At 42.4% G+C, this 20228-nt stretch overlaps 2 protein-coding genes and 1 pseudogene across 2 annotated transcripts; all 3 read right to left on the bottom strand.

The window, feature by feature from the left end:
• Nucleotides 1-4261: 4261 nt before the first annotated feature.
• LOC134869717 (zinc finger MYM-type protein 1-like) lies at nucleotides 4262-7827 on the bottom strand. Its single transcript, XM_063891587.1, has 4 exons — nucleotides 7751-7827; nucleotides 5528-6646; nucleotides 5321-5423; nucleotides 4262-4789 (listed from the first exon to the last, which is right to left on the bottom strand). The coding sequence occupies exons 1-4, from the start codon at nucleotides 7825-7827 to the stop codon at nucleotides 4262-4264; spliced, it is 1827 nt and encodes a 608-aa protein (XP_063747657.1).
• A 686-nt stretch (nucleotides 7828-8513) lies between these two features.
• LOC134869715 (G2/M phase-specific E3 ubiquitin-protein ligase-like) lies at nucleotides 8514-11123 on the bottom strand (annotated as a pseudogene).
• A 700-nt stretch (nucleotides 11124-11823) lies between these two features.
• Nucleotides 11824-14410, bottom strand: LOC134869144 (general transcription factor II-I repeat domain-containing protein 2A-like). Its single transcript, XM_063890592.1, has 2 exons — nucleotides 13180-14410; nucleotides 11824-12911 (listed from the first exon to the last, which is right to left on the bottom strand). Exons 1-2 carry the CDS (start codon nucleotides 14050-14052, stop codon nucleotides 11937-11939), a joined length of 1848 nt encoding a protein of 615 aa, XP_063746662.1. The 5' UTR covers nucleotides 14053-14410; the 3' UTR covers nucleotides 11824-11936.
• Nucleotides 14411-20228: the final 5818 nt, after the last annotated feature.

The following is a 20228-nucleotide window of genomic DNA, read 5'->3' as shown; positions in this document are numbered from 1 at the left end:
AAATACATATCCCCACAAATTCAGAATGATCTCATTGCATGCTGTGCAGAGGACATAAGGGAGACTCTTATCAACAATATCAAAACAGCGAAGTTCTTCACTGTTTTAGCTGATGAGTCAATGGATATCTGTGGAATTGAGCAACTATCACTCTGCGTTCGGTATGTGAGTGGGGAGGGAGAGAGTTCTGAAATAAGAGAGGACTTTCTTGGATTCTGCCCTTTGACTCAGCAAGATGCGAAGACAATAGCCACAGTAATTCTTCGACAGCTGACTGAATGGGGACTTCACACTGAGTATTTAAGGGGCCAAGGATATGATGGGGCATCTACAATGAGTGGCCATGTGAGTGGAGTCCATGTGTCCAGTGATGTTCATCCCAGGGCAATGTACACCCACTGCAGGAGCCATGCACTTAATTTAGTTGTAGTGCATGGCTGTTCAGATCTGCCTATAGTGAGGAATACAATGTCTATTATTGAGGAAATTGCAGTGTTCTTTTCAGGATCTAGTGCCAGAAAAGGTGCTTTGGAGGCAGAAACCAGTAAAGAAGGTCAAACAACAAAAAAATCAGGAATCCCACTCATGAGTGACACAAGATGGAGCAGCAGATCAACCACCCTCAGCGCATTTGTGGAGAAGTTCACAGCGGTGCATTCTGTGTTGGAAAAAATGGGGGTTGAAAAACCTTCTGTTTCTGCAAAGGCTGCCACCCTCAGGCACAACATGGAATCATTTGAGACCATAATTACAGCTGTGATGGTAAATGAAATACTTGGATACATACATCCTTTAACCAAACTGCTGCAGACTACAAATTTGGACATCCTCACAGCCTATGAGGAAGCAAGAAACATGCGGCAGGTCATCGCCAACCAAAGAGAGGACAAAGGTTCCAGGTTGTGCTTTGAGAAAGCCACTGCATTGGCTAATTCAATAGGTGTTGTCCCAGCCAAGCGGAGGGTATCTGTGAGACAAACATACAGAGCAAACGTGACCACAGAATCAGTGGAGGACCATTACAGGATAAATCTCTTCTACCCCTTCTTGGACCACATCACAGCTCAGTTGGATGAGAGATTTGCCAAGAATAATAAGCCCCCTATCCTTGCATCATACTTGGTGCCATCATCCTTGAAATATTTAACACCAGCACGAGAGGATGAGATGCTTCGGTGGTACCACGAAGACCTCCCTGACCAAGACACTGCCAGACAGGAAATTGAGCGCTGGAGACATAAATTTGAAGATGGCCCCCTTCCTTCTTTTTCCCTAGAAGTTCTACAAAAACACAACCTGTCATTCTTCCCTAACATAAAATGTATGTTGAAGATTTTCTTAACCTTGCCAGTGACAACTTGTGCCTGTGAGAGGTCATTCTCAGCCATGCGAAGACTAAAGACATGGCTTAGATCTACCATGTCCAACGACAGACTGACGGGCCTGGCGATGATGCATGTGCATCAGAAAGTGGAAGTGGACCGGGAGAATATCCTTCGACGGTGGGATGCCGCTGGTCATAGGAGGATTCAGCTTGCATTTGATTAAAAAGTTGATTGTTGAGATTTTAGGTGATGCCATTTGTACTTTTAGGGGCTGTAATTTGCAATGATTTATTTCTACTTGAATATTATTTTTATTTTGGAATCATTCATCATTCAGTTCATCAAGTTCAAAGTTACCCCCTATATTCTTTAAAAACATGGTGGTGTACTATTGCTATAAAAAAAAATGTAAATATAGTACAGTACATTTTTTGGGGGGGAAATGCTGGTTTATACAATTAAAAGACATTTAAACAATAAAACTCTTGTGTGACTTGTAATTTAATAAATACATAAAATATATATATGTATATTATACATATACATAAATGTATATCTAAAAAACAATATAATTTAAAATATTTATATATATTTTTTTTTTAAATCGCCGCGCGCGCATCATGGACCTCACTTATTCCAAAATGCTGGCTACGGCCCTGGTTCTGTCCAACGTCCCTCCCTTCATAACTGATGAGTTCCTCAGTAGAGAGCTATCCAGACACGGGAAACTTGTTTCTCCAGTGAAGAAGATGCTGTCTGGGTAAGTCTCAGTTACTGAAGCACGTGGTGTCTCATCGCAGACAAGTCTATATGATACTGAACAATCGGATCGTGGAGCTCAACCTCCGTTTTCACGTTAAAGTAGATGATTATGACTACGTGATTTTTGCAACCTCATCGGTTATGAAGTGTTTTGGTTGCGGGGAAGAGGGGCACACCGTGAGTGCCTGTCCGGGGCGCGGGTGTAACGATAGTATTGTTATGTAGTTTTTGTTTCAACACGGACTTGTTAGAGTGTGACACCTATGAACGGTAGCTGGACAGAGTTTGTTATACTAGGTTGTGAACCAGTGACGGATTTAAATAAACAGTGTAAGCAAACTGGAATATGCATTAATCGTACATTCTGTGTCGGGTAGAGACAGGGCAGAATGGAACATGGTGGCAGCGGAAACTTAAAGAGGACGGAGCAGAAAAACGGACTTCTACGGTGCAGCTAACTAGCTAACGTTAGCGGACCGGCTAACAAGAAAATCGCGGGAGTTGAAGAGGACGCTCCAGTCAGTCGGCAGTGAAAAATGGAAGGTTTGAAACCTCCACCGACATTGTGTTTGGACACCGGCAACATAGCGAAGGCTTGGAAATCATGGAAGGAGGAGTTTACACTATACATGGATCTTTCCATGCCTGAGGCGGCAGAGGATGTAAGAGTGAAACTGTTCTACTACCTGATCGGAGAGACCGGTAGGGAACTTTGTGAAACTTTGATGAGCGATGTGACTTCTCCCAGGAGGAAACTCAGTGAACTGATTGGAACATTTGATGAACATTGCAACCCTAAGGTAAATGAGAGAGTAGAAAGGTATCGTTTTTTCATGAGAAATCAAGGACGGGATGAAAACATTGATACATATGTAACTGATCTCAGAGTATTAGCCTGCACATGTAACTTTGGAGACATAAAGGACTCACTTATACGTGATAGAATAGTATGTGGCAACAACAACTCAGGACTGAGAGAGAGATTACTCAGAAAGGGAAAGCTGACATTGGACAAGTGTCTACAGTTGTGCAGAGCTACAGAGTTGTCACGTGAAAATAGCAAAACCATTGAAGGAAGCACAGTGGAAGAAGTACACATAGTGAAACAGACAGCAAGGCAAGATAAAAACATGGACACTGTGTCATGCATGTTCTGTGGGAAGACACATGAAAGGAACAAGGCCAAATATCCAGCCTTTGGAAAGCGCTGCAAAAAATGTGGTAAAGAAAATCACTTTGCAGTCAGATGCTAATCCAATACAGAGAAATGGAAAAGAGGAAAACAGGTGCACTATGTGACTGAAGAGGACAGTGATGATTATGAGGACGTCATGAGTGTCAATACTACAGAGATACTGACAAAGACTGGCAATGAGACCAGAGATGACGAAGCCAAGAAGAGCCAGCTTTTTGCAGGGATGCTGGTAGGCAAAGAGCTTGTGAAATTTCAAATAGATTGTGGAGCTACCTGTAATGTAATCCCCATAAATCTATTGAATCCAGACACTCAGATGGAACGCACAAAGAAAGTGCTGATTATGTACAACAAAACCAAGCTGCATCCACTTGGAAAATGCAAGGTGAAGGTGAGGAACCCGAGAAACCAGAAACTATACCGGCTGGAGTTTGTGGTAGTGAATGAGGACTGCAAACTATGAGGGGCCCCTAGGGACATTATTCAGAAATACCGTTCACACACACATGTGAAACACTCTCACACACACAACTGAAACCAAAAGCTCTCATAAACACATGTGAAAATCTCTCACACACATATGAAATGGTCTCACACACACATGTGAAACACTCTCACACACACAACTGAAACCAAAAGCTCTCACACACACACATGTGAAACACTCTCACACACACATATGAAACACTCACACACACACAACTGAAACCAAAAGCTCTCATAAACACATGTGAAAATCTCTCACACACCAGTGGCGGCTGGTGAACATTTTTTTTGGGGGGGCGCAGTTGGGCGGCACGGTTTAAATAGCACTCCGCAATGAGAAAATAACCCACAAAAGAGATTCAGTAGAATATATTGAAAAACAAAGATTTATTAAACAAAAACACACTGCTCATTACAAACTAGAACTAGGTTTAGATTAGTATTCAGACACATATTCATCACATTTGACATTTATGTGCCAGAGTAGGCCCCACTACTTGTAAAGAAATTTAGCCCTCCTCTCTTTCAAGCTGGCAAATTCCTCAATAACTCTCTGGTTAAAGTCAATCATGTCTGTGACCAGCCTTTTTTCCATTGAGAGCATGGCTAAGGCATTCAGTCTCTCCTGACTCATGGTGTTCCTGAGGAAGGTTTTAATCCTTTTCAGAGTTGAAAAACACCTCTCAGCCTCAGCAGTGGTCATGGGAGTTGTGATCATGATTTTCAGCAGTGTAACTGTCTCTGAAAATACCTCAGATAGATTGTTTTCCATGAACAACTGGAAAAGATCCACAGCACTACGGCAGGATCTGAATTTGTCTGTGCCATAGATGAGGCCAAGCTCTGTCTTCAGCTTGCCTCCATCCAGAATTGGATAGGCCTTCAATGTGGTGGCCAAAGCAACTTCAGGGAATACCTTGAGGTAGCATTCAAACTGGTTGCCCTGCAGTAAGGTGGCACTGATGAGGTGGTCTTTGAAGGCAAAGCGTTCCTTGGTGTGTCCAAGTATGGTGTCACATACCTACAGATAAATATATATAGAGAGAGAGAGAGGAGAGACGTTGTGGGAAATATCTATATCAGATCACTTAAAGCCAAGTCTTAGTCTGGGTTAAGTTTAGATGATTTATTTAAATCAGACCTTAATCTTACACACCAAACTACATCTCAAATAGACCCACACTCTTAGTTTGCATAGCACCAGGTCAGAGCAATCAAGCTTAGCCTTTTGTTTATGTTTAAACCTATCAGACTTGGTTCTTTGCTTTTGTGTGTCTAAGAACCAGAGCTATCAGATTTGGTTCCTGGCTTTTGTTGGTCTAGGTGCCAGAGCAATCAGACCCTGATGGTTGGCCTATGTCTGAAGCCATGACATTAACATTTGTATGGCCATACCCCTATGGTCAAGCACACCCCCTACCACCAAAGAACTCAGTATTTCAGTCTCTAAATATTGAACTCCAGCCATGTTATTAACTCAAATATACTGTATATCAAACCTATTTGCATGGATTTAACTGTAACACAGGCATCTGCTGATTTTGACACTCACCTCAGCAGCAATCCTTCTAAGCTCATCTTCCGACACAGCCCGGCGCTTCCTCGGCTGCTGAGAGCCACTGCTTTGCTCCACCACCATTGCATGGAGAGAATCTCTGTAAATAAAAATAACAATAATTTACAAATCATGTTTATCTTATAACTATGGTACAAGTGAAAGAATGCACTGACTACGCTTACAGAATAACAATGAGATTACCTGATTTTTTGTATGTCCTCTTGGAACTGCTGGATGCATCTTTCTATATGGACTGAATCTATGTCTCTCTTCTGGAGCTTGGCATAGAGGACGTCCACGTGTGGCATTATTTTATGAAACAGTTGCAGGAAGAAGTTGAACTGAGGATCCTCCAGTAGCCTGATGTAGCCTCCTGCTTCTTGGCTGGTCTTGTCATCAAAGCCACCTGATGCTCGAATTCTTTCAAAGCATTCAACGAGGTGTTCTCTTTGCTCAAACACAGTATTGACGGCACGGCTGTGAAAGTTCCATCTCACAGTGCTGGCTGTTGGTAGTCTATGGGCCACTACCTCATCAAGCACACTGGTCCGCTTGGGGGATCTTGAAAAAAACGCAGAAAATCCACCCAGGTCGGAAAAAAAGTTTTTGACTTTGACTACGTGGGAGGTAGCCTGTTGCATGATAAGATTGAGCTGATGGGCATAGCAGTGGATATAGTGGGCTGTTGGGTAGTCATCCCGGATTCTCTTCTGAACTCCTGAAGTGGCACCCCTCATTACACTAGCACCGTCATATGCCTGGCAGATGAGTTTACTTTTCTGCTCACCTGGGAGGATGGCAGCAAGGCGTTCTTTTAAAGCATCGGCAATGGTCTCTGCTGTAGCCGACTGCAGAGGGATGAACTCAAAGAATCTTTCCACCAGATTCTTATCGTTGATGTAGCGAAGCACAAGCACAAGTTGGGCTTGTGTGCTAATGTCCGTGGTTTCATCTGCTTGGATCGATAGAAAATCGCTGCTTTGAACTTCACTGATGATCTTTTCCCTCACAACAGACAGCATACAGTCAAGAAGTTCATTCTGGACTGTTTTGGATGTTCCCTTAAAGACAGTTGCGCTCTCCAGATGCTCTTTCAGTACACCGTCCAGTGATGCAACGACGTCCACCAAGCCATGAAAAATCCCTGGGTTCTCCGAGTTTTCGCTCTCGTCATGGCCACGAAGGGCCAACTCAAAGGCACCACAGAACTTCACACAGTCTATTATTCTGGAGAGGATGTGTCGGTTTTTTCTCACCTCTTCATTATGTTTCCGAATGCCAATTCGGTATCCTTCATCCAGCTGCTCGGCAATGCTCAGTCTTCCAAAGAGGTTTAGCTTAAGACAGTTGGTTAGGTGGCTGCGGCCACATTCGTGCTTCTTACATTTTTGTGTGAAGTGCTTTAGATCCTTCATCCCGGTTGTAGTCCAAAGTGTTTCAGTCCCAGGACTTTGAAATAACAGACAAGGGAAACAAAAAAAGGCATTGCTCACTGTACAACCAGCTAACCAATTCCGCTTAGCATACAAGTTTGAGGAGAAAGTCCGAGTGTAGGTTCTCCCGCGATCAGTGGTCGTCTGTTGAATGTTTAAATCCGGACGCTCGGGTCCCAAGTCTTTCAATTTCTTCTTTTCGACATCTGATAGTCGATGAAATGGTGTTTTAAGTAGAGCTTGCACGGAGTTCTCAGCCATCGATGTCGCCATATTCACTCAATCTAAGTTTCAGCTAGCTACGGTGCTGCTCTTTACGCTTGTGGTTAGGGAATGATAACGATGCTGATTTGCCGAAATAGTCCAATCGCGTATCTAAGAATGTCACATTGAACTAAGAAACAATGCCAGATCTAAGTTTCATCCTCCAATGAAAAGCTATCCTTGCTAAAATGACTGAGAAAAGTATAAGCTCTCCTATAGACTCCCATGTTATCGGCGCCCATGGACGTTAGCCGACCTGCCTATTCTCAGAAAAGGCGAATGGCAATATATTATGTCCGGACACATTTTAGCGGTTCTTGACAGTGGTCTCCCATACACATTTAACCCATAAACACGGTACATTTCTTATTTCAATTATGTTGTATATATAACGTTTTTTAACTCAAAAAGTCAGGGTGGGCGGCGCCCAAGCGCCCACTATTGACGCACCGCCACTGGTTGAACAGTCGTAGCATTATTACAGGTGTTTCAGTACACAACCAAAGGATTGAGAGACTATGGGCAGAACTCAATAGAGTTGTATCAAGATACTTTGCAAATGTTTTTAACTTTATGGAGGAACAGGGTATACTGGATTCATTGAATGAACTTCGTCTTTTTTGTCTGCATTATGTCTATTTACCAAGAATTGAAAGGGCAGTAACAGAATTCATCAACCAGTGGAACAACCATGGCCTCTCCACACAAGTGGGGCAGACACCACTACAGCTGTGGCATACAGGTGTCATAAACAGCGTAGGAATCCATCCGGTTATAAATGACATTATTGATGGTGACACCCATTATGGTATTGATGAAGAAGGACCATTACCTGAACTTCAAACCACTAATAATGTTATCATTCCAGACATTGATCTTGCCATTAATGAGACCACAATGAACAATATTCAACAAGTGAATCCACTTGAAAATGATGGAAACCATGGAATACATTTATTTTCTTCACTCTTGCAGTATATTCAGTCCACATAGGAGTTACTTTGTAAATAAGCTGTTTCCCAACACTAAACCTAATGAACATTTTTTCAAAAATATAAGAAGCATTTGTTCAAAGTGTTTTTCTCAAAAAGACATACTGCGAGACACGCAGAGACTGAGACTTTAAAGATTGCAAACTTTATTGCAACAGCAATATTATGAACTAAATATGAAATGAAATGAAATAAATGTGAAATAAATGTGAAATAAATGTGAACCAGATATTGGTATTACTTAATAAAACTACACAGGTAAAGGAAACGTAACATTTCATTCCATAAAAAAGTGTTTAACAAATTGAAATAACACAGGAAAAAGTATTAAACACACATGTAAATGTCTTTACCTGTGTAGCTTTACTTATTGACTTTTATTGAGTCAATTCCAATATGTGGTATAAATCTCAAATGAATAGCTGCATCAGAAAAATATTAAAGTATTTAATGAAAGAAATGTTGACACGTTGAAAACTTATTTCCACCACTGTATATTCATGACCTGCCAAACCTATGAGTGTTCCCTAAAGCAAAGTCAAACTTGTCTTTAAAGAGTTCATATGACACATGTAGCGGCAACCTGATGCAGCTAACACATGTGTTGGCCATAGGGAACAATGGTGTAGAGGCATAGTCGTCCTCTCCCTTGTGAATGAACTCCACAGAAGGTGTTGGGAAAAAGCCGATGGGTGGCACCACAGAGGCTCCTGTTGCGAAGGCCAATATTTGTTGTATTTTGGATGGCCCTTCTTCTATACAAAAAAACTGAAAAACAATTTAAGTGGTAGTTGGTCCAATTAACACGTTTATTGAACATCTCTTGAGTTATTATCATTAGCTGATGATGGCATGTATTTTTGTAGGAAAAACTATTTTTAAAGTAAAAATATAAATAGATGCATCATTTTACGAGTAGTATAAACTATCAATTACCTTCTGCATCCTGGAGATAGTCTCTCCAGAAGATTACAACCATCTCTTCTGCAGTTCTCTTGTTGCTCCCTTCTGGAGAGAGTGGAATGCTGAAGAGATTGTCCATCTGGTCAGCAGTGAGAAGACTTGCCTCATAGCAAAACAGGGGCTTAAAGCTGTCAGGATGTCTCCTGATTTTTTCAAGAACCCCAAGAGTCTTCAGACCTTCACAGAATCTGTACAAAGTACATGGAAACATTTTACTAATTTTGCATAATTTAAATAGGGTTCCTAATTCACTTATGAATTGTCAATTTGTGACTTACTTGTATATACAACTAATAGTTTTTAGTTTTAGTGAAGTTAATCCTACAACATGTTGGTCAATAATTCAAATTCTGATTCCTATTCTGATTAACCTGACGAAATAACCAACACTGAATACCTTTGAAATGGACCTTGGACCCTGTGGACAACCTGAAACATCACTATGTCCTGTACCAGCAGCTCCCTGTCCCTGATTGACTGCACAGGCCTTAGACATCCTGCATTAGCCAGGTACTCAAGTAGAGGTGCCTTTGTCTCCTCAAGCTCCTCAACCCTGGTGCTTTCAGATACCTAGCATCACAAGGAGCAGCAGGTTGGCTTGTTATGGGGGCTACTTGTTATGCTTATAACTTATTAGTTAAAAAAACAGACACTAGAGGACTGCATAATTACATGATAACAAATGGTCCCTTAACAGTTGATTGAGGTTCAGGTTTTTTTCCCACATAGCTACAATGTGACAGAAAACAGAAATTATAATTGGCTTGTCTGTTGGATTGTGGTGGAATTCAAACTACAACACATGGAAAGTGGGCATTCAGCAATGCACTGGGCAGGACCGATACTGCCTCTCAAAATGTAAAACAGCAAGAGAACATTGTAATATTACCTAATTCTAATGGAATATAAGATGTAAACTAACTACCAACTGACCTTTTTGACTTTCTCAAGAAGTTCTGGGTCAGCTATGTCTTCTACAGCTGGATTTGCTGAACCATCAACAAGAAGCGAAAACACTGTTGGTGACAGGAAGTTTGGTGGTGGACCACCATGCACCAAACTCACTGCAATGGCTCTGCCAGCGTTGTAGTACCGGTCCTCTCTTAGAGCTGCAAAACAATCACATAAAAGGAAATGTAATATTGAAAAATGAGCAAAGACTCTTTGCTACATATAATCATGGATTTGATGTGTTATTAAATACATTGTAGATCAGTTTGCATGTAAAAATCACCATACACTAAAATAGCTCCCATTATTAATAAAAAAACAACAAGACATTACCAGTACTGTCAAGAGCGAAGTTCTTGCTGTTTTCTTTTCCCTCAAACATGGCGGATCTGGCAATGGTCTCCATCAGCAGCCTCAAGAATTCCCTCCTTGGCCCTCCTAAATCAATCCCTTCCGCATTTCTCCCCATGTCATCTGAGAACTTAACAGAAATCATCAAGTTTGGGTCGTAGGATACCCTTTGGAAACCCCGCATGGCTCCTTCCCAGACAGCAGAGCGATTTATATTGAACCTGCACTGTCGTTTTGTAATAATTTTGCTTGAGAGTACCAGCAGTATCTCCTGACCCGGGACTATAAAGACAAAAATGATCAAAAACACAGTAAAGTTACACATTTTACAATAACCCTTTTTTCGTCATTGCAAGCATCCAAATAATCCTCAATGTGTACGTCACAATAATTTAAAGGTCAATTATCAGATGACATCCTTATTAGTTATCCTGATCTCTCACGCTCGCAGTCTGTGTGGGCTACTCACATTGGACACTCCATACTGGCAATAATGGCCTTGTTTAATTCCTCGTCATCTGAGGAGTCGTCAGGAAGAGTTGACACAAGTGCTAAATATGATGAGTAGTCATCATGGCCGCTAGTCCCATGGGTGCCATCACTCCTTGGAAGGCAGCCTCCATCTTGACTGCTTGTGCCAGGGCCGCCATCCACTCCTTCCACTACTAATCTACTCCTTTTAACAGCACTGGTAGCTGGGTGGTTGGTGGCGTCATCATTATAATCATCATCATCAATACCAGTGCCAGTGCCAGGATTGCCTTCACCATCAATATTGCCAGTACAGGGATCATTATTTCTCATTGCTCTTGAGGCTGCCCTGGTGGTGACACAGCTGCTCATGCCTGCAGGGATTTGCAGGATTCCACAACAACTGTCAGTGGTAGAATGTTCACTATCCTCCTCTGAGTCAGTCTTTGAAAGACAAAGAAATAAAACCCAAAATGATATATCAAAAGCAAAAAAGTAAGACTTTGAAATTAAATAACCTTAAATAAAAATCAAGTAATTACATAACCGATTAAAATAGGGAGCCTTTGTTCACACTCTTCTCAATTTAAATTGCTCTATTTGAATTTAATATAAACTTTAAATTGCTATAAGCAGGTAACAGTAAACCTTTTATTTTCAAAAGGTAATTATACTTAATTTAATTTAGTGGTAAAACAAACAAAAAAGCAAACTTACTAAAAGGGTCCTTGATGGTCTTAGCATCCCATTCAGCTCCTGACCCTCCTGGATCTTAGGGGACACCAACTTATTGCCACAAGACATTACAAGCTGGAGGCTACAAAGACGATGTAGGACAGGGGTCACCAACCTTTTTTGAACTGAGGGCTACTTCTTGGGTACCGATTAATGTGAAGGGCTACCAATTTGGTACGCTTCAAATTTGCGCGGTTTACCTTTAATTGTATGTTATTATTAATAGTAAAACTAATTAGTTATATTCACCTGTTTGAGGACACTGCTCATTTTAACAAATTTGCACAATAGGCCTAATTATCAATAATGGCTTAAAAAGGAAGGAAACAGACAAATATCAAAATCAGCACTTTATTTCTATTTCACTGTAATCACCATCAAACAGAACAACATAACATTAAACAAAAGTATTTATAGGCCTATTTAATCCATCACAATCTTTCATAAGTTTTAATGGGAAGCCTGGCATTGCATGCTGGCAACCAGGGCCTCGTAATCTGGGCTGTAATTTGACACTGCAAGTCTGAGTGAGTCTTGCAGATGTGCATCAGTGAGCCGTGTTCTGTGTTCGTTTTTTATGAAATTCATGTCAGAAAAGGCTGATTCACAAAGATAGGTAGACCCAAACAGACTGGCAACCTTCATTGCTGCTGTGCACAGACCACTGTACTTTTCAGTATCAACAAGGCCCCAAAAGTTTGCTGCAGCCTGGTGGGCTTTGAGGCGAATGTCATTCTGCAGTGTCACTATTTCTATTTCCACCTGCCCAGCATCCAAGCTGAACATTGCACTTAGTTGCTCAGCAATGGACGTTGTGTCCACGTTTATAAATGGATTCGAAACGAACGACACACATGGCTCAAGTTTATCAATGTCACAAAACCTATTCTCAAACTCTTGCCCAACCCTGTTTATGACTTGAGTGTATTTTTCGGCAGCGTTGCCAAAAATCTCAGACGCAGAGGTATTGTCGTTCAGCACCATCTGCAAAGAGGGGAAGTGCAGCACCTTTTTTCTCTGTAAATGCGCAGAGAAAATGCTCATCTGTGCTTTAAACGCATTTAAAGCACTGATCATGTCGGCAACAGTCTTACCTTTGCCTTGCAGCGCACAGTTCAGATTGTTCAGTTTTCCAGTAATGTCCGTCAGAAATGCCAGGTCTAGTAGCCACGCAACGTCCTCCAGCAGCGATGTGTCTTCGTCTCTAGATTTCATAAAATCTTTGATCTCCCTCAACAGCGACAAAAACCGGAGCAGAATCCGTCCTCTGCTGAGCCATCGGATGTCCGTGTGGAGAAGCAGGTCCCCATATTCAGCCGACAGCTCCGCCAACATCACCTTGAAACTTCGGTGTTGTTTAGCTTTGGAACGGATGCTGTTTATGATCCTCACAACAGGAGTCATTACGTGCTCGAAGCCGATCACCTTAAAAATAAAATAAAATCACTCTTACTCAAAGCACTTAAAAACAATAACAATACAATACAATACAATACAATACAAAACAAAATGTATTTATATAGCGCCGTATCACAACTATGAAGTTGACTCTAACGACCAAAAAGCGCAGTAGGGGCCGGTCTACAAGCAGATGCGTAAAATATGCCCAATAGGCCTACTCATAATTACAAATAGGATATTAGGCCTACAACAAGGATAACATAAATTAATAAAATACAAAATGAAAACGCACCTTTGCACATAAGGCCTGCTGGTGAATGATGCAGTGGTACTGTACGAATTTCGGGAACGCTGGGTCGCTTTTACAGAGCGCGATGAACCCTGCATGCCGTCCGGTCATCGCAGGAGCCCCATCGGTGGTAATCGACACCAGCTTTTCCAGTGGTATGTTTCTGTTGTTGAAAAACTCCTTCACCGCGTTGTAGATATCAACCCCCCTTGTGCTGGTTTTTAGGGGGAGTAGTGTGAGAAGTTCCTCTTTTGTAGAGAAATCTTGAAACACCATCCGAACAAACATCATCAGCTGCGCCGTGCTGCTGCTGTCGATGGACTCATCACATTGGATGCTGAACCACCTGCACTCCCTGAGATCCTGGTCCAGCTGATCAGTCAAGTTGTCGGACATTGCTGTCACTCTCCTGACCATTGTGCTTGCCCCCATTTGAACATCAGCTACAGAAGAGAGCACTTCCTTCCCATATTTCTCGTCTTTAAGCACAGTGTTCAGAACTATCATCATCGTTTCCTTGAAAAGGTCTCCATCTGTAAATGCCTTCTTCTTCTTTATCAGGTGTTCTGTTGCTCTGAACGAGGCTTCGGTAGCTTTCTGAGATTTTTTAGCTGGTCTTGTGAAAAAAGACTGTTGCTTGCACAATCCTGCCTTTAGCTCACTTACTTTTTCCACTCGTAGTGCGCTGCCCGGTGGGTAGTTAGCATGGTAGCTTGCGTGACAGGTCTTGAAATGCCTCTCAACATTGTGCCGCTTTGGTATCGCCACAGTCGCCCGGCAAATGAGACACACGCAGGCATCTTTTACAGTGGTAAAAAAAAACTCTTGCTCCCATTCACCGTGAAAATAATACGTTCTCTTTCTTTTTTCTGCCATGTTTTCGATTAAATTGTAATCATCCGTTCATCTTGACTTCGCTTCACTGCACTGACTGGACTCGGTCTCCACGCAACGGTTGTCGTGGAGACCAGCTAGGTCCAATCTACGTAATCTGAAGCATTTTATTTTACACAAATTACGTTTTATAAGTAGGCATATGTTTATATGCGTGCATACTGCATATTGTTATCTTCTTACAAGCAATGCAATATATTTAAAAATAATAGAAAGTTTAACAACGAATAAAATAAAGTTGTGTGTCACGTGAGAACTAGGCTATTTTAGAACAGGCCTTCGCGGGCGACTCAAGTAGTCCTCGAGGGCGCCATGGCGCCCGCGGGCGACGCGTTGGTGACCCCTGATGTAGGATATTACAACAACAAGAAATACTTTACGGCTAAGGGCTTAACAATATGATGTAACAGTATGCTTGTGTTAGTGTGTGTCTGTCTGTCAGGTTCTTGCTCCTGTAAGGTGTGTGACTGAATCCTGTACATTTTGAGCCAAATTCGACTTTTATGTGTTTTTATAAATGATGATTGCAATTTGAAACTACGTTTTAAAAGTGCTCTTTAAATAAAGATTATTGTATTGTTAACAACGCAAGAAGGAAAAAAAAGGGTTTACCTGACGTCCTCCGGAATATGCTCACCAAAGCCATGTCTGATACGATCAATAACAGTCCGGTGGTCCCAGGCCTTCTGGAATTCAAAGGCACTGAGGATATGTCCATGTTTGTGTAACCTTACTTTTGGACGTTGTTTGCACACTACATCCAATGATGGATTGGGGAGTAGTATCACGTCCTTATTGAAATGGCCATGCTGCTGCGCCCTAGCTCTGAAATAAGAATGTATTATGCATTATAAGTCTACTATTCGACTACATGAAGGGAGACAGTTAAGTCATACTGCTTTAATAAAACAATAATGAGAAAACAGTAGGTCAGGGTACGAAAGTATAATCAGTTTCCCCTTAATTAAAAACGATAAAATGAGCAAATGTTTTTTTCCCGTTTTAAACCAAAACTTAAGTGCATCTGAGTCACCAGCACAGGTCCATATCTCCCACTGTGAAGGTTATAACAATGTTAATGTTATTATTATTATTGTTATTAACAATAATGATAAAACCGACAATGCTCTTCATTTGGGAAGGAAATAACAGTTTCCACATTATTAATTAATGCCACTGAACTAAAATAATATAACTTTATTTAGCACACTAGCTAACTTCCGCTTACTCTGGAGCTAATAGCCTGGTTCTCCTGGCAGTAAAGTTATCTCACATATCATTTTTTTTAACTTCAGTCAAGTTTTGTCTCCAATACGCAAGCAAAAGTGGACAAATTAAAATGACATCAGACCAAAACACTCAAAATGTTGTTTTTTTCGTTTTTGAAGTGAAAACGGATTGACAGTCTGTTAGCAGTGGAAACGATGTTCATGCTATATATAAAGATAATTTCAAACTCCGGATATTTATAATTACCTTGTTTTCCTCGTGCCAGATGTCCATGTGCCAAAGCAATGTTGTGCTTGATATCGTGGTGCACAATCTCTCCTAAGAGGAGCTGTAGCTGGCCGCTGCCCGCTGCGGGATGGGAAGAGCGATGCTAGGTGACCGTCCACGGTGTCCTCACCTGGAGTTGGAACGGTCGGTTGCTGCACCATTGTGGTTGCACTTGACAGCGTTCTAATGGTCTCCGCTGAGGCCAATATATTGTTGAGCAACGCCGCTGCCTCAGTTAGGCTACGTGCGGGCTGTTGAGAAGACATCGGTGTAGCGAACCAACAAAGAATAGTATTTCGCCTGTATTTTGCAATGCGCTGTTTGTTCTCAACCGTTTCCTGTTTAATTGGAACGCCTTCCGTTTTAACTGAAATTCCTCTCACACAACATACTGAAATTCCTCTCACACAACATACTGAAATTCCTCTCACACAACATACTGAAATGAATATATACATTTTAAAAAATATTTTCACGGGTGTGTGAGAGCGTTTCATATGTGTGTGTGAGAGCGTTTCATACATGTGTGTGAGAGCGTTTCATATGTGTGTGTGAGAGTGTTTCACGTGTGTGTAAGACCATTTCATATGTGTGTGTGAGAGATTTTCACATGTGTTTATGAGAGCTTTTGGTTTCAGTTGTGTGTGTGAGAGTGTTTCACATGTGTGTGTGTGAGACCATTTCATATGTGTGTGTGAGAGATTTTCACATGTGTTTATGAGAGCTTTTGGTTTCAGTTGTGTGTGTGAGAGTGTTTCACATGTGTGTGTGAGACCATTTCACATGTGTTTATGAGAGCTTTTGGTTTCAGTTGTGTGTGTGAGAGTGTTTCACATGTGTGTGTGAACGGTATTTCTGAATAATGTCCCTAGGGGCGCCTCATAACAAACTGCCACTGCTTGGCAGGAAGACAAGTGAAGCTATGAAACTGATCAAAGTACAATATGAGAACATTCTAGCTATAGACAGCATCGTAACTGAAGAGGAACCATCTCAGTGTGAACTAACCATCAAACAAATAAAGAAGGAGTTCGGAGATGTGTTCACAGGTGATGGCTGCCTGGAAGGAGAGTACAGGATTGAGATCGATGAGAGGGTGGAGCCAGTGAAACTTCCTAAACGACGAGTTCCTGTTGCCATGATGACTCCACTGAAGGAACAACTAAAGGATCTTCAAAGGAGAGAGATCATCACACCGGTGGAGAAAAGCACGGAGTGGATCAGCAGTCTGGTCACTGTGCAGAAACCTAATGGGAAGCCTAGGATATGCATCGACCCCAGACCACTCAACAAGGCACTGAAGCGCAGCCATTTTCCCCTTCCTACCATCGATGACATCCTCCCAGACCTCTCTAGAGCAAAGGTGTTTACAGTATGTGATGTAAAACATGGGTTTTGGCACGTCAAACTGGAGGAGGAGTCGAGCTATCTGACTACATTCTCGACACCGTTTGGCAGATTTCGGTGGCTCAGGATGCCTATGGGAATCAGCCCAGCACCTGAGATTTTCCAGCTGAAGCTGACACAAGCGCTGGAGGGGCTGCCGGGCATATACATCATAGCCGATGATGTATTGATCACAGGTGAAGGTCATACACAAGAGATGGCCAACAAAGACCACGATGCGAAAGTGAGACAGTTTCTAAACAGATGCAGGGAAAAGAACATAAAACTGAACGCAGACAAGTTCAGGCTGAGAAGACCTTACATCGGACACCTGCTGACAGCCGATGGACTGAAAATTGACCCCGATAAGGTTCGAGCAGTGAGGGACATGCCGAGACCAACAGACGGGAAAGGTGTACAGAGACTTGTTGGCATGGTGAATTATCTCTCTAAATTCTATCAACACCTATCGGACGACTGCGAGATACTGAGACAGCTCACACACAGAGGCAATATGTGGGATTAGACAGAGATGCATGACGAAGCGTTCTGCAGGCTAAAGGACAATATAGCCAAAGCACCTGTACTTAAATACTACAACCCAAAAGAGGAACTGACATTGCAGTGTGACGCATCAGAAACGGGGCTAGGAGCAGCACTGACACAAAAAAGGGAGCCTGTAGCTTTCGGGAGCAGAGCACTGACACAGACGGAAAGGGGCTATGCCCAAATCCAAAAGGAATGTTTGGCTATTGTCTTTGGGATGGAAAAATTCCATCAATATACTTATGGCCGAAAAGTGACAGTACAGAGTGACCATAAGCCATTGGAGAACATTGTCAAGAAGCCGCTGTTGAGCGCACCAAAGAGACTCCAAAAAATGTTGCACAGGCTTCAGAGATATGACATAGATGTGAACTATGTCCCTGGACGTGACATGTTGCTTGCAGATACCTTGAGCAGAGCATAATTGATGGAGAGCTCCACTACAGGTTCAGTGGAAGCGGAGATTGAGACGATCAACATGGTAGACTACCTACCAATCTCAGAAGAGAGATTAAGCACAATCCGCTCTGCTACCCGAGAAGACAAAACACTACAGACACTAAATAAGACCATTCAAAAGGGATGGCCACCAAATAAGAAAGACACACCAATGGACATCATGCACTACTACTCATTCCAAGAGGAACTGAGCGTTCAGGATGAAATCATTTTCAGAGGAGAGAGAGCTGTCATCCCGGACACACTCCGCAGTGAGATCATCCGCCGTATTCACTCCGCTCACCTGGGGGTGGAGGGATTTCTCAGGCGCGCGAGAGAATGTGTCTACTGGCCGGGAATGAACGAACATATTAAGACATTCATAGCAAAATGTGACATTTGCAGATCAGTTGATGTAAAACAACAAAAAGAGACATTACATCCACATGAGGTACCAAGTAGACCGTGGGCCAGGGTTGGTACAGATTTGTTCACTTATGACAACAAAGACTACCTAATTACAGTTGATTACTATTCCAACTTTTGGGAAATCGACTACTTACCAGATACAAAATCAAGTACTGTGATAAGGAAGCTGAAGGCTCACTTTGCCCGTCAGGGTATTCCAGATGTAGTTGTTTCAGATAACGGGCCACAGTACAATTCCCAAGAGTTCCAGCGTTTCTGTCAGCTGTGGGAGTTTCAGCACAGAACTTCATCTCCTGGATACCCACAAAGCAACAGGAAGGCAGAGTCTGCTGTGAAAACAGCAAACGACTGATGAGGGAACCCAAAGCTGCAGGAGAGGACCCATACCTGTCAATGTTGGATCACCGCAACACACCAACTGAAGGACTAAAGACAAGCCCAGCTCAGAGACTGCTGTGTAGGAGAACCAGAACCCTACTACCAACAAGGAATAGTCTTCTGCAGCCAGAGGTAAAACAAACAACACGAGAACTGATTGACAGGCAAAGGAGACAAGCCAAATACTTCAACAGGACAGCCAAGGACATGGATACACTGAAATGGGGAGACCGTGTTAGAATACAGCCTTTTGATCCCCACACAGTCTGGAGAAAGGCTACGGTAGTGAATCCTGTGGACCACAGGTCCTATGCAGTACAGCTGGACACTGGAGGTGTTCTTCGGAGGAATCGACGTCACCTAAGACGGGACCAGGGCACAGCACCCAGTGTGGCGAACCACACAGTGACTGAAGAAACTCACACAACACCAGAGACTGTTGCAACCCCTGACAGAGTCGTGGGTGACACACAACAGACTGTAACTACCAAATCTGGTCGAGCAGTTGTTAGGCCAGGGTACCTGAAGGACTATGCAGGCTGAACTGTGGTATAGGGACACTGAAAATAATAAAAGGTGCTGCTGACAGCGCCGCTGCTCCGGAGCAGCCGGCTGTTGCTGTGTCTGACGGGGCATGCGGGGGTGTTGCACAGGGTGTGGGTGATGGTAAAGATGTTCACGAAAGGGAGGTTGTGGTTTTGTGTAGAGGTGAAGAAAATCAGGTGGGGAGAGAAAAAGAAAAAGAAAAAAAAAAAAAATGGTGAAAAAAACACCAAAAAAAACTGAGATAATCGAAAAAATGGTAGAGACGGGTGAAGTCACAGAGGAGGAAAATATGGGAAACGAAGTGCATATGGTGAAAACAGGAGAGGACAGGAAAACATGGGGTGAGCAGGTGGAGATTGCTGAGATGGAGGATGAAGAGGTGGCAACAGCAATAGCAACAAAAAAAAGACCGCTAATAAACGCAGAAGCACGAGGAACAACGCACCTACTGTTAGAAAGAGCAGCAAAGTGGTGAGCGAGGGAAAGAAAGGAAGAGAGCAAGGGCAGACAGATGAGAGTGGGGATGAGTGTGTCGGACGGCAGTGACGTGATAGGGTTCAGTGACAGTCAAAAGGAAAAAATGTACACAGTGGAAATGATTAAAAACTATCTACTCCAGACAAAGAACCAGCATGGGGTAGTTGTGGAAGACTATTTCCCTGATTTGGTTGTTTTTTGTTCTTCGGCCAAATTCCATCTTAGTCGAAAAGAGGAGTCTGTCTTCACAGAACAGGAAGCTTGGAGACTAAAGAAACTTGTGTATAGAGAAAACGAAAACAAATAAGCAGCAATGAAGTTAAAACCCCTTATGTGTGTTTTATTTAACTTATTTGTTTTTATTGTTGTATGCACTACCTCACTCACAATGGACACTTTTAGAGTGGGAAGCCTGAACGTCAATGGAGCCAGAGAGCTAAGAAAGAGGGATTTAATTTTTC

Source organism: Eleginops maclovinus, chromosome 9 (genome assembly GCF_036324505.1).
Source record: "Eleginops maclovinus isolate JMC-PN-2008 ecotype Puerto Natales chromosome 9, JC_Emac_rtc_rv5, whole genome shotgun sequence".
Classification (NCBI taxonomy): domain Eukaryota; kingdom Metazoa; phylum Chordata; class Actinopteri; order Perciformes; family Eleginopidae; genus Eleginops; species Eleginops maclovinus.
Note: the sequence above shows the minus strand (reverse complement) of the source record. Positions and strands in the feature narration are given on the sequence as shown.